The 23,707-nt window shown below is 42.6% G+C and overlaps 2 protein-coding genes and 1 pseudogene across 3 annotated transcripts; 1 reads left to right on the top strand and 2 right to left on the bottom strand.

The window, feature by feature from the left end:
* Positions 1-1,360: 1,360 nt before the first annotated feature.
* On the bottom strand, positions 1,361-4,077 carry LOC123057307 (protein FAR-RED IMPAIRED RESPONSE 1-like). Its single transcript, XM_044480361.1, has 5 exons — positions 3,619-4,077; positions 3,133-3,515; positions 2,589-3,046; positions 2,128-2,386; positions 1,361-2,034 (listed from the first exon to the last, which is right to left on the bottom strand). The coding sequence occupies exons 2-5, from the start codon at positions 3,287-3,289 to the stop codon at positions 1,361-1,363; spliced, it is 1,548 nt and encodes a 515-aa protein (XP_044336296.1). The 5' UTR covers positions 3,290-3,515; positions 3,619-4,077.
* Positions 4,078-15,675: 11,598 nt separating this feature from the next.
* On the top strand, positions 15,676-18,817 carry LOC123057308 (cationic peroxidase SPC4-like; annotated as a pseudogene).
* A 909-nt stretch (positions 18,818-19,726) lies between these two features.
* Positions 19,727-23,532, bottom strand: LOC123063565 (uncharacterized). 2 transcript variants are annotated; one of them, XM_044487385.1, is made up of 3 exons: positions 23,310-23,532; positions 21,881-21,951; positions 19,727-20,629 (listed from the first exon to the last, which is right to left on the bottom strand). In XM_044487385.1, exons 1-3 carry the CDS (start codon positions 23,498-23,500, stop codon positions 20,562-20,564), a joined length of 330 nt encoding a protein of 109 aa, XP_044343320.1. In that variant the 5' UTR covers positions 23,501-23,532; the 3' UTR covers positions 19,727-20,561. The 2 variants fall into 2 exon arrangements, with proteins under 2 accessions (XP_044343320.1, XP_044343319.1); XM_044487384.1 differs by lacking the exon at positions 19,727-20,629 and having other exon boundaries at positions 21,714-21,951.
* Positions 23,533-23,707: the final 175 nt, after the last annotated feature.

Below are 23,707 nucleotides of genomic sequence, written 5' to 3' on the forward strand. Positions count from 1 at the left end.
GTACCGTCCTTCAAGTGAAATTACTTACAATGTGCTAGATTTCGCTTATTATTCATTTATGTATGTACAGATCCTTTGGACATATCACCATAGTAACCACTTCGCAGTGTACTGTGTCAACTTGGAACACACTCGTATTGATGTTCTGGACTCGATTGACTGGTCTGAGACTGAGAGATGTAGCTCATTTGAAGAACAAAATTTCCCCTCGGGTCATAGAGCAATTGAACGGCTAAGTGAGGCTTTTCGCACAGTTACTGGCGGAGAGTTTCAAGATTTTTGTAAATGGCCAATGTGGAGCAAGGATGTTCCTCGACAACAAGGCAATGATTGTGCCATTTTCACTACAAAGTTCTTGCGCCACTATGATGGCGAAGTTGGTCAGCTCCGTTGTAACATTAATCCAGTATTTTTCATCAATTCCCTTGCTCTTGGATGATGTTATTCTGTTATTATTTTGATTTCTAATGCATAATTTATCTCTTGCAGGCAAAGACTAGTCAGTATAGGGATGAAGTTCTGTCCTATATTTTGTTCCATGAGTTGAATGAAGTCAATCCCTTACCTTACTCATTGGAGAAATTCAGGAGAGAAACAGACTATGTAAATTAGATAGCGCTTTGTATGTTTATAAGTTTATAACAAAAACTGATATTGCTTGGTGTCTGTGTTGTAATGTACTCGGGAGTACTTGTTTAGGATTGCTTGGACGGTTCTTGTTACATTCAAATTAATGTATCCCCTCTTTTTTTCCTAAATCTTGGATTTGAAAGTTGGTAAAGACTTACAAAAGTCACTTTTATGTGTCCCATCCCTTAAGCCGCACATCTTGCACTCCCCTATTTTTGTGATATGAAGTTCATAACACAAACTTATCAAGATTCCGCGATTTCGTCCCAATGTACAACCATTAAATATCATCTAGAAATGTGTTGTACATAACCGTAAATCCATAAATGTTCCCTTTGATTATGGATGAAAAAATTAGATTATTACGGATGAAAAAAATTAGATTATCACAAATGAAAAAATAGAAAATTTTCAGTTTGATGTTCATGTTTGAGATGAACTCACAAAAATTCCAGTAATTGCAGGAAATTTGATGTAAGGTTTGTTTTCAGCTGGTTATGTTAAAATTGATGGTTCGAAATACAAAATGTGCAGGAGAAATTAAAAATTATGCCAACAAATACTGAATGTTCCCCACCAGGAACCAGGTAAAGCATGAAATAATTCCGGAACAACGATTTTAGACATAATAACTTTTCAATATCTTTCAGACTACTCAGAATACATGAGTCGTAATGAAAAACACAACTTAGATTTCACATTCAAGTTATCTACACATCAGAAAACATGACTAATCTCTATCATCTATTCCGCAAGATGATTCACCATCTACCACATCATCTTCATCTTCTTCCAGCTCATCTATTAAACGGCGCCGAGTTGTAGTTCCCCTTCCCCTTCCCCTCCCCCAGCCCGTCCCCCCCCTGCCTCCTTTGGTACCACCAGTCGCAATGCTTTGTTGTTTGTTGGTGCATGACGCCTTGTTGTGACCGCCCATAAGGCCACATTTGCTGCATCTTCTTGTGCACTTCTTTGGCCCGCGTGCGCCGATATGTCTTTCTCCTTCTTCTGATCTAGAGCCCTTTGTTTTTGATAGTGGCGGGGCTTTAAAACTAATCATCTCACGGTCAGCTGGAGCACTGCAACCTCCTTCATCAAACACGGGCATTACATCAGCAGGCAGATCCTCGACCTGCGCCATAAGTTCCTTCAACACATTCATGACTCTTACAGATGCAATTGTTGATCTGTCACCTGCTCTAACACAGGCAAAAGCCTCCCTGAGCATATTAAAGTGCGTCACGCTAACTAGCGTCCCATCGGCTCCAACTTGGAGAGTGTCATTCCTGTCGTAAGGAGGGTCAATCCGTGCATTCCTTGTGTATCTTCTTAGCACATACTTGCTAGGAAGCCTCTGAATCTGCTCATTTGTCATCACTATAATAAGGTGTGGGCATAACAATCCTGTGCAAAGTGGGATGAAAAAGAATAATTTTATTGTTGGTTATCCTGGTAACTATTCGCAATGACAAGATTGACAAACCATATGCTACTTACCTGTGTGCTCCCACTGCATGCACTCACATCTGTAGTCTTCTTTTTCTTCATCACAAACCACTTTGAACTCATGTTGGGACCAAGAAAAAGACGGGCCATCTCTACCATAGACCACAAGGAAACGACCAACATCCACTTTCTTTGTAAGGAAAGATGTTCCATAAACATATGCATCTTTGTATTTGTTGAATACGGCACGGGTATAGATCCTGCTCAACTGATTTTCCAGAGGGTAGTTTGTTATTGTTGCTGGGCGTGCCTACATCAGCATGGATGTGTCAAAGAATTAGATATACTCTGTTTTGTTTGCAGAACACCAACAACTTAAGAATATAAGTAATGCAGCTTAAGGATGGAAAGAATTTATATGATGGCAAGCAACTGTTACATATGTATATATGACACAACGTAAATTTATGTATGAGGCGTACTAGAAGATGTAATCATATGAGACGTAATACCTGACATGCAATGGTCTCTCGGCCTTCTGCTTCTTTTCTCTTTTGCAAGACTAGGTACATTTTTCGTGCAAACTCATGCAAAGGTGTCGTAGTGTTAACATGATGTCTTTTCACAAGTCTGTTCATGCTTTCACTGCGCTGCGTAGACGTCATTCTCCCACAGTAAACAGCTTTGAAGTATGCCGCAATCCTACGTGCACGCTGATCATACAAACTGTTGCTCGTAGGATCTGACTCAAGGCCATATTCATTCACCATATCCTTCCATGCAGACTCAAACTCTAGAGGGGTAAGTGGGTGATTTATTGTTGTTAGTAGCTTATCTTTCAAACCATCATGCAAGTCAAACAGTGGCTTCAAGTCAACTTTGTGCCTTTCCCATACATGCCATCTGCATAGCGTATGCAACGTGTTTGGAAACACGTGCGGAAGAGCGTTTTCCATTGCTACATCTTGATCTGCAAAAGAGGATATTAGTCATTGAACAAGTTTTACCATATTGGTTGAAACGACATGTATGTAGCCATGAAGTGCTCAACAATACCGGTAAGTATGCAATGAGGTTCCTTGTCTCCCATGCATGTTTTGAAAGTCTGGAAAGCCCATTTAAATGTTTCCTCTGTCTCGTCACGGAGGAGTGCAAACCGAAAAATGACATTCTGCAAGTGGTGGTTGCTCCCAACAAACATCGCCAACGGCATTTTGTAAAAATTACACTTATATGTTGTATCAAAAGTAACCACATCACCAAACTCAGCATAGTTTGCCTGGCAGCTAGCATGACTCTAGAATATATTCTTCGTAACACCCTCAGAGTCATCCTCTATATCATAATAGAATTTACTGTTATATGCTTTGAACTCATTGAAGAAGGCCCTAAGTTTTTTTACATCATCAGCTCGCTTCTTAAGTACATTGGCTGCTCTTCTGATATTGGAAGTAAGACATGGAAGAAACAACAGATATGTTACAACCACAAGGATTTTATTCATGGACAGCTATATTATAGAATGAAGTGTCATAAAATTACCTATTTCGCAAGTCATGATCATTCATTGGCATGACCTCATAGTTGCCATGAAAATGGGTCAACACATTCATTGTTGTATTAGGAGAGACGTCACAGGTCTGCAGATCATCAACAACCTCCATGATAAGAGGATCTTTGTTCTTATGTGAATACATGTGCTTCAATTCAGATGGATTAGGATTCAGAGTATGATTGTGCTCCAACATCACTTTCTCATATATCCATTCTTTCCCCCTTTTCTTGATTTTAACAGCTGCCCCACAGTTAACCTTCTTGGACATTTTCGCACGTTTGCGTTCCTCCCCAGGCTTGTAAAATGTACTGGCACCTCCCCGGGAGCATGCATACAGACGCGACATCGGCTTCCGCTTGAGCTTGGTAATACCAAAACCTGCTAATCTTGCATATTTTTGATAAAATTCATACCCTTCCTCATCGGTGACGAAAGCCATATTTTCCTTTGGGACAAAATCTTCACGGACTTGGTTACCCTGATATCATGTTCATAGCATACATTAGATACTCTTTGCCATTCATCTGAATGACCATTCCGATGACTATATATCTCATGAAGAAGCATAACACTAGGCATATCGGCCTTCTACAGAATACCGAAAAAAAATAAAAGAAGACATCTACAGATTTGGACATAACACTAGGCATTTCTATCTTGTTTTTAAGCAAATGTGATGTTTTATGTTTATGTAAACCGGGTAAAAAAATATGTCAAGTGTCTGGGAAAGAAAGTCTGAATCTTGAGTGAACAGTAAATTTTATTTGGGTGTTGTTTGTTTGCTGTGGCAGACTGATGATAAAAGCAGTTATGCATTTCAACAGAACCTGCCTTCTAGCATGCCTGCAGAAAATCTAATATAGTGTGCCTTCCTGAGCCTGCAGGACACCAAAAATCTAAAGTCTATCCCTCCACTGCCTGCAGAAGCTGGAGAGACGGTCAAGATATCAGCTTTTAACCATTGAGCAGGCTGCAGCTTCAGGCTTGTCCATACTTTGGGCAAAAGAAATGTTCTGAAGGTAATTTATTTCTATCTTATCACAATAAGTTGGCAAGAAAAAGAAGGTTGAAAGCTTAGTGCATATACTTATTGTACTATAACCAATAATGTTAGTATTCTGTTTGCAGTATGTACAGTACACTGTTATCGCTACAGTATCAGTCTTAGGCGCGAGGGGTCCGTTTAACGACTGTCGGAGCTGAACCTATCGGCCTATCTGGGGTGTTCCGTAGAAGGAGCGCCTTCAATTATTTGTCTTCTTTGGAACAACAACTGTTGAAGTAGGAATATACAACTTCAAATGCTTCAACCAGTGGTTAATCTAGGTCAGAAAGATAGATTTCCTGTTCCATCCCGAAGCTCAGGCATACACTAGATGGTCTTTAGCTATGTACTTAGTTAATCCGTGGATCCTTCCTTGAACAGTATGGTCGAAAGAAGCCATTCAGCAGTGTGCTAGCCAACAATATAATGACGCCACATCCTAAGAATGAATAAAACTGAATCCTGATAATGCTATCTAGTTACAACATGTACTGAAGTTCAATCAAAATACAAGGCATCTTCCACTGACTAATGTTCATTCGTCAAAAGAGAGATGAATAACAGACCTGCCCCAAACACTGGATACTGAAATTTACAGCAAGGTATGCACAGCAAGGTATGTACATCAGCAAAGTCAGACACTGGGTACTAAATTGAGTGGGAACGTACATGTATGTATCTTGTGCTGGGATCTGGAGTCATCATCTCGCTTGGTTCAACAGTACACGGCGGCGTCAACGTGGATGTGTGCATCGCCGGATGGCGCACAGTGGAGTTCTTGCCGCCAATCGGAAAATTTGAGCCGCTGTCAGACGAAGTTCCAACGCCATGGTATGGCGTCGAGAAAGACGTTAGAGGAGGCGCATTATCAGGCACAACAAAGCTCATCGGAGAAGGCTCATTGTCCTCGGATTCTCGCCGGCGGAAGCTTGGAGACGAGTCCATAAGCGAAACCGCCGGGTGCGAATCCCCTCCCGCCCCCCTTGAAAACTAAAAGAGTGCCACTCGCACGTCGTGGGGCAGTAAATACCAGTCGCACGACCTGCGGCCGCGAATCTTGAACCGCAGTATGGATTTTGGCAGGAACGTGAGTTTTTGGGGCAGTCTTACGGCTGGGAAATTTCAGCGAACACTTGTATTAGACAAATCCAAAAAAATAGATAAAACAGAGGGGAAAACAGAGGCAAATAGCAGACATGGCCACTGCTCGCCCATGGTAGGCGCTCCCATCACCAGCTACCTCCGGTGCCACAGTGTGCTCCCGCGGAGGTGCCTCCACGATGGAGTGATGACTCACCTCGCCGGGAAGAGCTGTCCATCCGGCCACCAATCGGCATCCTCATCGGGGCGGCCTCTCCCTCCGCCCGCCGATCCGCGTCCTCGTCGTGGAGGGCTCTCCCTCCGGCCGCCGATCTGCATCCTCCTCGGGAGCGCTCTCCCATGGCAGCCTCCCTCTATGACCGGTCGAGCGACGGGGTCAACGACGGAGACGACGGCGAACCAAATAAGCTGCAAAAAAGGGAATAACCTGTCGGGGTGGGAGGACCAAAGAAAAGTTACCGCAGGAGGAAAAAATCTTACCGCACGTCAACGATGGGGTGGGTTGGGGTTCAATACAACCTCTGGCTCGTTCGTTCGACTCGGGTAAAGAATTGCTTATTCTTCACCCAGGGTCTTATATATAGGGTCGCGCTATTCGTCACCCTGGGTATTCCTCACCCTAGCCAAACTGTACGCACCACACATGCACTGGAATTTATGTTGGGTACCTGAGGTAAAGTTATGGCATGGAGTGAGGACCACCTGAGGTAAAGTTACGGCATGGAGTTGAGGACCTTTTGCCATGCGCAAAATGTAACACCGCAGGAAGGACAAGTCTTGCCACGTAAATTTATGACACACTACCAGCATAGTTACGGCCAAGAGACTAACCTGTAAATTATAACCATGCAACTCGTACTATTTATCTGGACAAGCTCTACCACAGTTGTGTAATATGCTGAGTTTAATTAGTTTGACCAAGGCATTTTTACGTGAATATTTCCTTTGCACAACATCTGTACTTTTTGACCGTCACATCAAATTGAGCCATGCTGAAAACCTGAGCATTTCCAGCCTGCAAATACTTTTGAATCAGCCAGTTGCCAAGTTGCCAGTTAGAGATTTTTGAGAGAAAATTATGGCAAGTTGCGAGCTAGATATTTTTGAGAGAATTATCACAAAAGCACGGACATTTCTAGCCTGAACGCCACCTGAAAGACGCAGTGTGCAAAACAAAAATATGAAGCTATCTTACATGCTATGAACAATATGTTTCCTATTTAGAGTTTACATCAGCCCCTTCCACCTTCCAGAGACCAGTGGTACATCAGAGATTCTTGCTCTCAATCCAACATAACCAACCAGAAAATGATGTTTGAGCTGTAGTACATTTGCCATTTAGAGGGCTCTCTTAAAGAATATTGAGCATCATACTGTTTTACATGCAGATCCTCCTCATGAAACGCTAACCGTCCAACTTTGTCTGTGCCGTAGTGTTGCATCCTAAATTTTCCAATCAAGCTGATCACGGGAGCAACAACAGTATCTGCCAGATGCAAAGAAAATCAAAGATGAAGTGACTTTACATATTGATTTTTTAATGCGGAACACAGGATATAAGGGTGATGCATGGTGCACATGCAATCATAATTAATACATAAAACAAATGTAAATTACAGTGACATCCTTTCATTGTTGTGGTGATACCATGCTTCTACCGTTCTAGGTATTAACCTACTTGAAGAATTTACAGTATCCAAGAATATGAATAAGACATATTGAAAACAGAAAATTTCGAACTTAGATTCCATCTAACGAAGAAAGAACCATGAAAACAAAAACTAGTTTATTGGGAACGTTGGATTTACTCAGAAAACTATGGTGCTAAACATTACTTCACAAGAGACTATGCGGAATACTGATATTTGAATGGATAGCTCTGGAAGACAGAAAGATATGTGAAAGAGAAAAAATACACATGAGCTCCTGGGTGCTCCACACCCCTATACGAAAAATAACAGAAAAAAATACCCAAAAATCAAAAAAATCGGAAGTTTGGGGATATCAAAACTGGGTTCCCAATCTACTCCCGTGTGAAATTTCGTGAAAAAATTCCCAAAAACATATCCATGGCGAAGGAAATAATGTCAGAACAAAAATCTACCCATACGGATTTTTCTATACATAGAATTTTTTGTCTTTTTTGCCACGAATACGTTTCCTGGTATTTTTTCACGAAATTTCACACAGGAGTAGCTCGGGAACCCACATTTGATATCCCCAAATACCAGATTTTTTTTCAAATTTCTCGGTATTTTCTTGAATGAATTGTTCGTATAGGGGTACGGAGCACCCGAGTGCTCCAAATCCTTGTCCATGTGAAAGAAGACTAAAATCAATGATGTTCGGTCTATATAAGTATCTGAAGGAAAAAAATGGTGATATGGATATTCCGTAAAATCAATGGCTGAGCAATAAACAAAAATTATATTCACTTCAATAAAATGTACTTAAACATATGCTAAATCTATAAGCTCTAGTAGAAAGTAGGAAGTTGATAATTAATATTCTTGTTTTCGTAACAAATAGTTGATGTCTGTGTACTATTTTGGTAGCAACAAATATTTTGTGTGATAAAATAAGAAAAATCATTCTACGATGAATCAGAATTCATGCTTTGGTTTCATGTAGAAAGTAAGCCATTGCTTTCCATTATTTTACATGGAAAGCTGCATAGCTAGTCATAGGTTTTGCTAAGAAAAATATCATAGAGGTTAGTCGGCATGAATAAGAAAATATAGCTAAGGCACATTATAATCCATTCTAATTCTGCAGCTACAGAGCCGAGATACTTCTCATCTCTTCAAGTTAATATAAGTCCCAAAATCAGTACATTAACCCAATTATCTTATGGCCAACTGTTCTCTTCAAGCTAATGAATATGCTCCAATGCCTGTCATCTCAGTACTAGCTATAATGTTTGTACATTTTCTTTTGGCTAAAATGTTGTCTGCAAGCTAATATAAATCCCAAAATCAGTACATACCCATTTACCGTATAGTCAACATTTTATTGCTTAATTCTATCAGTACGACTGAGAGGACCAGAAACCACAAAGATCTAATAATGAAAACAGTAATTATCTCTTGTTGTTTAATCTAATAATTAACATTTGATGGATCACAATAGCTAGAAAGAAATACACCATATGGCCTGATGAGTCATTACTCGTTAGATGCAATAAGATTGACACCTCTGTTTATGGAAGATGGAAGAAGATTACTAACCTGCAAGCAGCTGGAGGTCAGAGCTGGAGGAGAGCACAAAGTGGTCGCGGCCGAACCAGTGCCGCCGCGAATATCACCTAAACTGTCGCCGTGACCAGCCGACCAACCAGGAGGGAAGATTCTACTACCCGCACGTCTACTACGAACCAGACTGGGAACTGAAACAACTGAAAATTATTGAAGCAAGCAAAGATGGCTACATATACCCACATAACCAACGTGAGTAGATGAATGATTAGTGTCAGAGCTCCAGGACGCTGGTTGTGGTGGCCTCCAGCTTGCTGGTCAAGTCCTTAGCCACTAGGGCCCCTTCAACTCCACCACCGGGAGAACCCACATCCACCGGCTGGTAGTCAAATCAAATCAGGACCTCGAGGGGCGCCGGAGCAAGCAGATCAGGAGCACCCAGGTGCACGGATATCAATTTGGGAAGAACATGACAAAGGGAAATGTAAGTGGAAGCTAATTGGAATTTGGGAACGGAAATTACTAAAATAGGGGCTGCTCACCTCCTCCCATGCACTGAAAGCCCAACCAAACTTCAATCCAAAGAGAGGCAATGCTGTCATGTAGTAGCCCATGCACGGACGCCTAATGCGCTGCCGTGATCACCTGCCACAGCTCCAGCGGGATCACCATCCACATCTCCGTGCACAGCGGGGCCCCAGACCTATGCAGACACCACACACCACGCCGCCCCAATTGTCCAGCGACCACCCAACACTGAGACCATGCCGGTCGAGCAGCACGCCTTCCCGCCAACATGCCAAACAATGGCTTCACTCCAAGCCAAATCGCCGCCGAGCACCACGCCATCGTTCGCCCGAAACCGTATGCAGTCGATTAGGAAAAGACGGGGAGGTGGGGAAAAGACAAGGAGTTTTTTTAAGCAAAAAAGGACGAGGAGGAGGGCAGGCATCAAGTCCAGTCAAGTCATCAAACGTAAAAAAACCTCCATCCCATTGTAATTTTAGGGTGAGGGGACGTACGGTGGGATTTTGCCTCGATCAAACGAACGGTGGCTTGGTTGGCTCGGTCGATCGACCAGGGTTAAGAATTACTTATTCTTCACCCTGGGTTATTAATAGACTTTCTATATATATTTAGATCTGGGGCCCCGCTAATCTGGGGCCCCGAGGTTTAAATATATATAGAATAAGTAATCAATTACCCAATCTCGCCGAATATATGTCACCTAAACTTGATCTGGTCGATTATTCTTCACCCTGGGTTATTAATAGACTTTCTATATATATAGTTTTCTCTATATATTTGGTCAAGTTCAGTAAGTTTGACTGTTGAAAAATATATGCACTACATTGCGGAACAGAGGGAGTATTTCACTAATTTCAGTCATATTATCACACAAAATAAAATTTCCAAAATATTTGTACATAAATTATTTCACATTTGTCAAAATATTTGTACATATTGTAGAAAGTCTATTAATAACCCGAGGTTTAAATATATATAGAATAAGTAATCAATTACCCAATCTCGCCGAATATATGTCACCTAAACTTGATCTGGTCGATTATTCTTCACCCTGGGTTATTAATAGACTTTCTATATATATAGTTTTCTCTATATATTTGGTCAAGTTCAGTAAGTTTGACTGTTGAAAAATATATGCACTACATTGCGGAACAGAGGGAGTATTTCACTAATTTCAGTCATATTATCACACAAAATAAAATTTCCAAAATATTTGTACATAAATTATTTCACATATGTCAACTATTTCTTCCATATTTCAATCAATTTTAGAAAACATTACACAGTCGTTTAACACAATATAAAAATTAGACACATTGCAATAATTTTTAGTCCTATTTTAAAAACTAGGAAACTCGAATTGTGATTTAAAACAATCTATAAATTTATTTTGAAATTTTGAAGCTTTTCAAAGAAATAGTTTTGTCAAACAATATGTAGAAATTCATGGATATTTATTTTTTGGTATTTTATCGGTATTCCTACAATTTTTTGGTATATGCATTGTACCGAACCATTCATATAAGTGCTCACTAATCTTAAAGTAGGAGCGAGAAACCGATTCGGCTCCCGCCGTTACAAATCCATGCTTGTAGCAGGACTTCGATTGTGAGTCAACTCGCAAAGACAGATGTCAATTGAGCAAGCAGAGTTCTGCCATTACAATTTGTCTTTGTTTCCTCGACGTCATAGGATGTTGGGTAGTGCAGATTGCAAGGGCTTGTTTGAGTGCAGAATTTTGAATACGTAGGAATAGGGGGAATGCACAATTGTGATGTCATGTACTATAAATTTATACGTGGTTTCAAAGCAGTTTTTCTGAGGGGAGCCTTTAGATGGTGCATAGGAACTAAACACACACAATTTCAAAGGAAAAAAAGCAAATGAGGTTAGTTTGATTCGTATGCATGGGGTGGGTAGGTGGGTGGGTGGTAGGGGCAATTGATTACGTAGAAAGAGTAGGCCCAATCCTATGATCCAAAGGGCATTCATAGAAACAATTGCTTAGGATTCCAGTCCTCCAATATCTAATCTTAAATAGTTGCAACCTACTACCTATTTTTCCTCTGATGCAACTATGCCATATTATCAAGTCATGCATGTAGTCATAAGTTACAATTTGTGCACTAATCTTTTGATACAACTATGCCGCTCAGCCTCCATGCTTGTTAATTTGCTTCACTTATTTTTGTGCGGGCATAGACGGTCATGTTACACATTTTTGTAGCATGACATACATATATTTGTACGTTTTATGCTTGGAGCAAATATATGTAGTTCATGTTGCACATTTTTTGTTAAAAATGGCACCCCATGTGTTCGATCCAATAGAACTCTCTTTTTATACAACATTTTATCATATGCTTCATATACTTTATTGTTTTCAAAATATATCCCGAGAGCATTCTTAATTTATTTTTTTGCCATAGTTTTAGTTTTTTAGCTTCTATTTATGCATATGTTTTACCAAGGTTCCCGCAGCAACGCATGGGCATCATCTAGTTCCTATAAAAATTCTACAGCCCAAAGAGGCCCTCAACGTCGATAGAAAAGAAAGTACCTCTACTTGGTAATTTCCCCAATACCCTTAAAATGGGTATTGGACCGTGGACAGCTTGTGTCCAAATAGTTTATTCGGCTTTATGTGGGAACCTTGTCATGGAAATCAAAATGGACAGAGTTGGATCCTAGCTAATGCTCGAGGCTGATATTCAATGCAAACATCATATGTTGCTCACTGTGAGTGACCTATACAGCTCACCTACACGTTTCTTTGTGCATGTGCCGACCCAACTATACAGGCTGGTATTCAGTTTTATTTTTATTTTAGTTTACTTTTCTCTGTTATTTACTGTTCAATATAGTTTCATATTTTGATTTTTTTACTTTTAGTCTTTAATTGTATATTTTGGATTATTTCAGATCATCTTTCCCTTTTTTTTGTTTGACTGCTTTAATTTTGTGAATATAAGAATAAATATTTTGAAATGTATCAACATTTTTATTTTAATAGTTTTTATATTCTCTAGTTTAATTTTTTATTTTTATAATTACGTTTATTTGTGTAATTTATATGACATTGTTTGAAATCCTTGGAAATTTTTGCAAACCTGTAAACAACTTTTAATGATTGACAAACGGTTCTTTTTTTAATAGAACATTTTTCTTTTAAAAATTTCAGTAATTTTTGGGTTGTACATGAATAATTTTAAAAATTTACAACCACTTGTGAAATACACGGACATATATTATTCGATACATGCGGAAAAAAATGGATATGCATCAATATTTTCTTTTGATCTACGTGAACATATTGTTTCTCGCAACCGATTAACACTTCTACTCATTCAAGAATATTTGACTTATTATTGGACTGATTATATAAAATCACAAAATTGAATAGCGTTTCAAGATTTGTTAAAACAAGTTTTACCTACTAATGGGGCGATAGTTTTGGTGATGTGGGCATCTACGTTGAATGCACAACTCTGAAAGTGGAAGGCATCATGCGTCATTCACGTGCTGGCCCACGCGTGTTGTCCACAATGCAAGCCCTCCAGTTCTACCCTTGCAGTTAAATGGTTGTCCATGTCAAAAACCCATGCTTCGTTGAAACAAGAAAACCATAGCTGGGGTGTAGGACCATATGAGGTCTCAAAGTTCGGCAACTATCGTGCCTAATCACAATACTAGACAGTTCTACCCCAAACACTGATGGAGTTTTAAGCACCCTCCTCCTCCAATTTTTTTCTTTGTCCTTCGTTTCGTTGCCACCGGAGTCCTTTGGCGATCACCTTTTGATGCTCAAAATCCGCCGGGTGTCGCCTGGGTCAACGCACAAACATACTAGGGCGGCTTTGATACTTCTCATGCCTGGAGCATGTTCCCTAGCCACTCATTCTCTTGTTCCTTCGTCGTGTTTGTCTCCCCTGTTTTCTCTCTTTCCTTCAATCCTGGTTCGTGAGCTGGGGATTTATCCTTGAACAATCTGCGGTGGGGTGTGAGGTCTTTAACACGGGTTGTCCCATGCGAACCTTGCTCTCCACTAGTCGAGCGGGAGCTTTCATGGCTCATATTGCTAGACGACATTGTGGACCTCGTAGCAAAATCCTGCTATATTAAAACCATATTGTATACCCTCCTTGTTTCCAGTGAAGATCTCAGGAAGAAGCCTCTTGCTAAAGGCTCAAACACAGGTACCTTAGCTCGAACTACGAAATATTTCCCTCGAGCCCAACCCCCCTTGTCGACATCAACTCGAATAGCCAGTTTCCCAGTACCTTGACTAAAGCTTCACACCTTTTGTACGGTGGTTGGTCATGTACTCTAACCGAAACATCTATGTTGTCAAAGGCCATCTCCGATGATCCTGTCCCCCCCCCCCCCCCCCCCCCCCCTCGTTGTCTTTCAGAACCATGACGTTGAAATTGAATTGCCACGGGCCATTACTTAGCGCATGCGTTGAATCCTTGACTGCCGAATATGACCATGACGATGTTATTACCCAGTTCATGAAGTGCGCATTTTGATGAAGATCCCAAGCTCGATGCATAGCTCTGTCTAGGGCATTCAGAGGTCTTGAGGCAAAAAAAACCTTGCCAATCGCGGCCCACATGGGTTTTGCTGGCTTTTCCTTCTCTGATGGATCAATGATCACCATACGCCTCCTTCCCCGATAGAACTAGACCACCGAGCCCTGCCAATACCACGGCCGCTTCTTCGGATTGCTTTCCAACAGGAGACTCGGATTGACCATGCGAGGATGAGTGGTCGTTGGCCAAATTGTTCTTCGGAGATGCCATCTCGCCTGATCTCTCCCGCGTTGTTGCTGCACACGCAGAGAGTAGCTACCTTCCAAAGATGTCGGGGATGACAGCACCCTCGTGATCACTAGTCGCATGATGCCGGGGATGACGGTGATACATTATTTCAATGTGGTTTTTTTCTCAGCAGAGTGATGAGAATGCGGCAGATTGAAACCAGAGTAACAAATGTGGTTCCACAACAGCAACAACAACAAAGGAAAAAACAAGTTGACACGTGATGGACCTCGTACTAAACAGACAGACGACGGCGAATGGGCGGCTAGGTCGTGTTACCAGGGAGCTGCTTGCTGGTGTAATATACGCGTCACAACTACTCACTCAAATTCGCATGCATCCTGTCAGTCCGTCCTGTAAGCAAAATTTCTACGACGACCGACGCATTGCCACCCCGAGGAGCCAGCCGACGACACCACCGGCCTGCCCCTACCCCCAGGAGCAAACTTCCGAATCCGATCCGGCACTCTGATGGCCGGCACCGCCACCGCCGAGCCAAGAGGGGAAGCATCATCCGAGCCAGAGGAGGAGTCCTCATCGCCATCGCCCAAAAACGAGATCCAGATGGCAGCAGAGACACACCCAAGCGACCCACCGCGGCCGGAGAGAGATCAGGGAGGGGGGGGGGGGGGGGGGGGGGGGACTGCCATCTTGGTGATGGGAGGGGGAGATGGGAGGGGGAGGAGGAGGGAGAGACGCCATCTTGGTGACATCCACACTCACTCCCACGATCATCATGTCGGTCCATCCATGCACCCATGTACCAGTGTGTCATGTACGCTAGCTCATACCTGCGTGTCAAAGAGAAGCGTCGTCTATAAAACCAAGGCACTACCTACACGTACTCGTAGCAGATCGAGCAGAGCAGCTGAGTAGCACAGAGTAACAGAAACACAGTGACATATATAGGAGTACTTGGCTGGCGCGTCGATCAGTAGCTATCACTGGTGCAAAGTGGCGGCAGTTGCAACTGATTAAAAGTACGCGTTTGCACGGTATGATTCCTTACTAAATCTGCTCGACATATGTAAGCATTCTCCTATTTTTGCTGCCCTTCGCCTTCATATGTAAACTTATTAGTGGCAAGGCGAAGGTGGAGACGTGGAGTGCGGACACTGAATTCTTGTGTCCAGCTGCTAAGTGCTAAATCTGGAACCTCCACCTCTTGTTCGTTTCTCACTCCCACCATCATCATGTGTTAGTGTGTCATGCACTCATGCACGCTCGTACCTACTCCTATAAAACCAAAGAGAAGCCGTCGCCTATAAAACCAAGGCTCTACGTAGCAGAGCAGAGCAGCCGAGTCACACACAGCAACACACTGACATACACAAAACAGTAGACGAGAGCAGATCCATGGCTCGTTCTCCTCTGCTCGCGGCAGCAGTAGCACTCGTGGTGGTGGCAGGGGCCTATGCGGCTTCAGAGCAGGACGAGCTGAAGTTGAGGCCGCCTCCGGTGGCGCCCTTCGACTTCTACAAGCGGAGCTGCCCCAAGGCGGAGTTCATCGTGCGCGACTTTGTCCAGGACGCCGTCCGCAAGGACGTCGGCCTCGCCGTGGGCCTCCTTCGCCTCCGCTTCCACGACTGCTTCGTCCAGGTATATACCTTGCCTTGCCTCCCATCAATCCATTAACCGGTTCATGCATCTCAGGCATGAACGCGCCGCGCATGCATGCAGGGCTGCGACACGTCGCTGCTCCTGGCGCCGGGGGAGCAGCAGGCGCCGCCCAACCTCAGTCTCCGCCCTTCCGCCTTCAAGGCCATCAACGACATCCGGGACCATCTGGAGCGCGAGTGCCACGGCGCCATCGTGTCCTGCTCCGACATCCTGGCGCTCGCCGCTCGCGACTCCGTGGTCGCCACCGGCGGGCCCGACTACCGCGTGCCCCTCGGCCGCCGCGACAGCCCCTGGTTCGCCACGCGGGACCAGGTGATCGAATTCCTCCCGCGGCCGTCCTCGAACGGGACAACCTTCCTTAACGTGCTCCACAAGCTTAGCCACAACCTCGATGCCACCGACCTCGTCGCGCTCTCCGGCCGCCACACCATCGGCGTCTGCACCTCCTTCGAGAAGCGGCTCTACCCGCGGCCGGACCCCACCATGAACCCTTCCCTCGTCGCCAGCCTGAAGCAGACGTGCCCGGCGGAGGGCACCGTCGCCCGCACCGCGCTGGACGTGGGCACGCCCAAAGTTCGACAACCAGTACTACGTCAACCTGGAGAAACGGGAGGGGCTCTTCGTGTCCGACAAGGACCTCTTCACCAACACCATCACCCGGCCCATCGTCGAGCGCTTGGCACGCAGCCAGTGTGACTTCTTCAACCAGTTTAGCGTGTCCATAGTCAAGATGGCCCAGATCAAGGTTCTCACCGGCGGCCAGGGCCATATCTGCACTCTCAACAGTTGTGTGCGGTGCATTTTGTCATATTTTTTATTGTGGCGGGCGGAGCCAGGGGGACGAGGGGGGCCACGCCCCCCCCCCCCCCCCCCCCCCTAATGGTGATCGATCTCCTCAAGCCCAGTAGCAATAAGTTCAGCCCAGTACTTAGCGAACGACACGCATCTCTCGCTCATGCGATTGCCGCGTAGGGCAGTTCGCAACACGGATCAGCGACCAATAAGCTGTATTTGAAGCAAAAATTCTATGGGCTGAAGATGCAAGAGGGGTCGGATCTTGTGGAGCTTGTGAATGCCTTTAATCAGTTGGTCATGGATCTAGCGTGTCTAGGTGTGAAGATTGATGATGAGGATAAGGCACTACTTCTTGTTGTTTCGTTGCCACCGTCCTATGAGCATTTGGTCATTACATTGACATGTGGAAAGACAACCATCAATAATGAGAAAGTCACTGTAGCGTTGCTTGGACATGAGTTGATAAAGTAAAAGAATGCTGCAGAAAGGGAGAATACTCAAAGTTTGGGGTTGACAGTTAAAGGTTATCGGCTCAGAAAGGGACAAGAGGCGGAGAAGAAAAAGAAGAAAAAGGTGTAGTGCTACAGGTGCAAGGATTAAGGACATATGAAGAGGGAATGCAGAACTGAAGGGTGAGGCAAGTGCTAATGCGGCTACTCATGGTGATGGCTTGGACAGTGATAGTCATGTTCTCGTAGTATCAAACAAGCGGTCAACAAAAACTGAAGCGTGGATATTGGATTCAGCTTGCTCTTTTCATGCGACGCCCAACAAGGAGTGATTCTCTTCCTACAAGTCTGGTGAGTTTGGTTTAGCCTATGTGGGCGATGACACATGTTATTGTGTTGCTGGAGTAGGTGACATCAAAATGAAGATGTTTGACGGAGTTGAGCGGATGTTTCGGAGAGTCAGGCATGTGCCAGGGCTAAGGATGAATATAATTTCCCTTGGTGTTCTTCATGATGGTGGTATGTAATTCTGTTCTGATCGGGATAAGAAGACCATGAAAATCATGGAAGATGGGATGACCATGATGATAGGAGAGAGGATGGCTTCACATCTTTACAAGTTGCAGGTAGCACTATTGCAGGTGGATCCATGGAGAGTGGAGCTGCACAAGTAGCAGTGGAGTCTCACAGTGGCCACGGGTCTGACCCGTTGGGTAGCTCTCAGTAAGCTAAAAAGAAGACAACCCAAGTCCGGAGTACATGGAGGTTCGAGCATGGACGACTTCTAAGTGGTGGAGAATATTCGTCAAGGTGGAGTTTATTATATTTGTGTCGAATATTATGTACGCAAGGGGTTACGTGGACTTGAAGTTGTAATTGGTGTGGTTAGGTACGAGTCGTGTAGGAGTCAGACACATTGTATTCTAGGCCTCTTATATACGGAGGGGCACCACACGTTATAACCCATGACGAGTTGATAGCAACAGATACGTGGGGGAGCCGATGGCTTGTGTTGACGCCCGGGCGGCCGGTGTTGCGGTATATTGGGAAGGAGTGTCCATAGTCATGCCCCGGGATGTAGTCATACCGATGAACCTCGTTAACAAATATCATGCCTCGATATGTCGTCTATGATCTTGCATTAACGTTTTATTCTAACACACATCATCCGCGTCGGGCACTGCACCTTCTTCAAGGAGCGACTCTACCAACGGCCGGACCCCACCATGAACCCTTCCCTCGTGGCCAGGCTGAAGCAGACGTGCCCGGCCGAGGGCACCGTCGCCCGCACCACGCTGGACGTGGGCACGCCCAAAGTGTTCGACAACAAGTACTTCCTCAACCTGTTGGACCGGAAGGGGCTCTTTGTGTCCGACCAGGACCTCTTCACCAACGCCATCACCCTGCCCATGGTTGAGCACTTTGCGCACAGATAGCGCGACTTCTTCAACCAGTTCAGCGTGTCCATGGTCAAGATGGGCCAGATCAAGGTTCTCACCAGCGGCCAGGGCCAGATCTGCCGCAACTGCGCCGTCCGCAACCCCGGAACCGTCGATGGCCTCGAGCGATCGTCCATCGTGCAGACCGTCATCGACGCTACCGCCGAGAGCCTCGGGGTTCTAGAATCTGTCTAGTGTAGTAGTAGCTATTAATCATGCATGCCGAAATAAGAACTGAGCAGGGCAAGCCATGATCGTACGGTGACAAGTTAATTCAATTGATCGAAGCTTATGTTTCTTTGTTTCTAAACCACTGGTAAGATTGATTATAATTCCAGAGGCGAAGTTGCGAGATCTCCATTTTATTTGAAAAAGTGGAAGGAGGTTGTAGTAGTACAACTTGTTTCAACACAGGTACAGTGGTACTACAATTTATCACTAAGCGAGCTCACGGAGATGCGTTTTGATCACATTATAGGATAAGCCAAATCGTCAATGCATGGCACGGATGGCCACTAGTTGAGCTTGATACGAAATGAAGACAAGGCCCGTTTAAAAAAAATAGACTTGGGGGTGATACAAGGACGATATAATCACTTTTTTTTTTACATCAGGACGATATAGTCACATGCCGAGTAGGAAGACCAACAAATAGTTTTGTTTCTAACATATTCCATTACAACTTGTTGCCACAATCCATCCTGCGTTTCAAGTCACCACCAATTTACCAGGAGACTTAAGTTTTGTTTTCCACTCATTCTTTGTTTATCTCATTTCTTCACCAAAGCTATTCATCAGGAAAAAAGACATGAACACAGAATTAAGGATAGTGGTTCTGGATCCCATGGACATGGGAATTGCCTATCCAAGTACCAAGTTTTTTTGGATAAATATAAACTTGTCCTCCAAAAAATTGTAACCAGATATCTTTAAACCAGTAGAACAAATAGGCACACCCAAGTATTTCAGAGGAAAATCTTTTAACTTGGCAGTTGAGGATATCAGCGTATGCTTGCACAATATAAATTTAGGGACTGTCTAATTAACATCCGGCTGAAAACCAATTGGGTTTCAGCCGGATTTTTCAGCTAACTAGTAATGCGACAACTGCCTTCTGTACCTTGTCCCCTGTATGTACCTTTTCCTGTCTCACTCATTCAAACAAACCACATATATCAAACAGAAACTTAACGGGTCCACCCCCTCCTTCTCTAACCCGGACAGAAAAGCAACAAAGTGATGACGTTTCCTCCATGTTCTGGGACACAAGCTTGAAGAAGAACATGGCTGAAGAAGCAAAGGATTCACAGGTAAACATCCCCTTCTTTTGAATTCGCCATACATCTAGCATGAGTAAAATAGATCTCTCTCGTGAATGTGTACATCTGAAAGAAACAACAGTGTGTGGATCATTACATAGCTGAAGAAACACATCAGATTTACAAACCAAATCTAAGATCATAGGCAGGATAATCATGAAAAAAAAACTTACTAAAACTGTAAGAAAATATAACACAGTTCAAATCCTCACTTACTTGCTGCAGGGACCAAAAGTTGAGCTCTGGAACTGTACTTATGTGTCACAAAAAGAACACTAGAACCAGGAAGAATACTAGACCAAAGTAGTCTAGGGAGACAGGAACATAGAAACTACTTGCAAGTTTATGAATTCATTTACAACACATGGTCAAAAGAAAAAAGGATTAAGGGGAGCATGTTCAGGAAGATATGAAATCATTTAGGAAAAAAATGCTTGAACAAAAAAGTCTAGGAATAATGTATTTTCAGAAAGCTATGACTATATTTTCAGATACTTTTGCACTCACAAAGAAATGTACACTAATCAGAAACTATGATGAGTTTACAAATTTACTCCTGAAGAAAAGCAATGAATCTATGACAGAATTTTATAAACTTTGGAATTGTATACAAATACCTTTTATTTGTACTTGAAGCTCGAAATGCTATGACCTTTTACTTGTAATTTTGAATGAGTACACACTGAAACTAAAATGATCATTACATATGATTTAGGACAATGATCAGATAAAAAAAACTGGAAAAATATCAGGCTACGCACTAATACTATTGGCACAAACAATGTAGATAGTTCTTGTTTATTCAATAACGATTCACTACTTATACTTTTTTTTAAATAATATGCACAGGTGCCTGCAATGGGATCAAAGGGAATGGAATCTAGCATGAAAGTGGAGGAGCTGTAACTCGAACATGACCAAGCTGATTTCCTTAATGTATGACTTTATTGTAGCATTAGAAACTGAAAAAATGAACAAACATATTCAATTATCCTTTTCTAACTTGATTCTTGACAAAATAACAGATTCGGGCATACACTTTTACTCAACTACTTCAAGCGCAAATGATGTACAAGGTACTATCACTGTGAAATTTACATATAAGATGACAGGGAAAGAAATCCTGCAAAAAAATTCGGAGCTAATGCAAAAAATATTGTTCTACTTTGAGCAGCAACAGGTTGCTACCAAAGCAAAAGAGCAGATCACAATCCACAGAGCACTCTCGTTATAAACTTAAAATCTAGAGATCACCAGAAAAAGCAATAAGAACTAGCATTCACTAGTGCACTGAATGTTACTCTCTCCATAATGAAATATAAGAGCGTTTAGATCACTAAAGTAGTGATCTAAACGCCTTTATATTTCTTTACAGAGGGAGTACAACATACACAGTTGAGCAGATCATACACAATAGCAAAATCTAACAAGTGTTTTTACACTGGTTACAGAGGAGCAGAAAAAGAACCTGTCAAACTAAATTAGACTGGCAGATAAGGAATTTACAGTGGCAGACAAACTATAATTACAGTACTAGACCATTAAAATTTCAGTGGTAAGCAATAGAAATCACAGTAGTGGACCAGGGTGAAAAATCCTTTGTAATTACATTTTAAATTACATCGCTAGACCACTGGAATTATAGTGTAAGCAAATTGTAACTCTAGTGCTAGACCACTGGAACTACAGTGTATTATATAGAGAAACCAATTTGTTCCTGCTCAGAATCCAAAATGAAACTATGATTGAATATTAGAAACTTTGGAACTGTATAAAACAACAAATTACTGCCACTTGAACTTAGAATTACTATGATCTTTTAAATGTAATTACTATGAAGATCACACTGAACTAAAAAAACTAAGCACTGATACTACATAGTACACACAAGAAACCAAATTTGGACCATCCTTTGTACCCTCGTTTGACAAAACATTACCAGCAGATTTACTAACTGACGAATCATTTGATGCTTTCTTCGTAGATTCAAGAGCAAGAGACTTTTGCAACCTACACAGCAAAACCAAAATGACATCAGGGTAAAAAATAAAATAAAGAAACAACCAAATGCATCAAAGTAAATTAAACAAGACAGAGATTGGCTACCTGAAAAATGCTCAGACCAAAAAATCCACATAATAGACCCTACTCAACTGCAGAGTACAAGGGTAAAAACCAACTAACAGCCCTAGTCAAATTCACTAAGGGTAGAATCCACTGAAATATTACAGTGTCTGTAAGCCCACCGAGAATTACACTGCAAATCCAATAAGAATTACACTATAAAATCCACTAAAGATAATACATGAATAATCCACATAATAGTCCCTAGTCAAATGCAGATTACAAGGGTAAAAACCCACTAACAGACCCTAGCCAAAATACACTAAGAATTACAGAGTAAATACACTGAAAATTACACTGTAAAAATCAAGAGTTACAGTGCAAATACAAGGTAAATCCAAGAAAAACTAATAGTCACTATAAAGACACTAAGGATTACAGTGTAACTCCACTAAGAATTACACTGTAAAAATCAAGAGATATAGTGTAATTCTTATAGGATTACAATGAAATATCAACTAAAAACTACAGAGTAAATTCACTAAGAACTACAGTGTAGATCCACTGCAAATTACAGTATAAATCCAATAAACATACAATATAAATCCACTGAAAATTACATTGTAAATTCACTAAAAAATACAGTGTAAATTCACTTAAAATTACAGTGTAAATCTGCTAAGAAATTACACTGTAAATCCACTGAGAATTACAGTGTTAAACAGTAAGAAAACACACTGTAAATCCACTAAGAAAACAGGGATTTCTAGTAGAGCAACCAGACATTTACATAGCTGAAAATGAAAAGGACATTCTGTCTCACAGAAACACAAAGAACAGAGCTGAAGTCTGCAAGCGAAACACACTACATACGACAACATAAGCTTGTTGACTAGCTATACAAGCAAAATCGCAAAAAACACTACATATAAACCTACATCAACAAACGACCCAGGGGATATATAACCTATAGCCACAAACAAAAACACTAGAGAATCCAAGGTGAGCAGGGCACTAAAGTCACTGAAACACGATCCAGCATATACGAAATTAGCAGCTGCCCACGACAACCACCAGAATTCCAACTACTAACTGAAACAGATCAAATAAAACCTACAAGGTAATCCCTAACATAGCACACAAGACAGATGAGATTCAATACCACTAACAAACGCAACAAGGCATCTGCATCAAAATAGCTGCGGGGGATTACCACATGCGAGATCCAAAGGGGGATAAGTAGCAGATCTGACTGACAAATCCCTACACACTACCAAATCATACTTGAGGATCAAGCTACATACCGAATACGACGCACAGAAACGCTGGGCGGAGAAAAATGGGGCCGGCGATGGGGCGGAACCGAGAGATGTTGCAGACCTCTGGCGGGGGAAAAGGCGAAGGAGAAGGAGGTGGCGGGGCAGCCGGAGGAAGAGCGCCGGACGCCTGACAACCACCCTTCTGAATCAAGCGGACAGGGCAGCTCAGTCGCCATGGATCTCTTTCTCTCTGTCTCTCTCGACACGGGAGGGAATGGGACAGAGGCACGACGCGGGGCCGAAGCGAGAGAAAACGCAAACGGGTCTCCCCGGAAATTGAGCGGGCCCGATAAGAAAACAAATCAACTGATAGGACAAGAAAAAAAACGAAAACACAAATCTCGGAACAGAGAACGGACGGCTCACAAAACGGATGAAAGCCA

Source organism: Triticum aestivum, chromosome 3A (genome assembly GCF_018294505.1).
Source record: "Triticum aestivum cultivar Chinese Spring chromosome 3A, IWGSC CS RefSeq v2.1, whole genome shotgun sequence".
NCBI lineage: Eukaryota > Viridiplantae > Streptophyta > Magnoliopsida > Poales > Poaceae > Triticum > Triticum aestivum.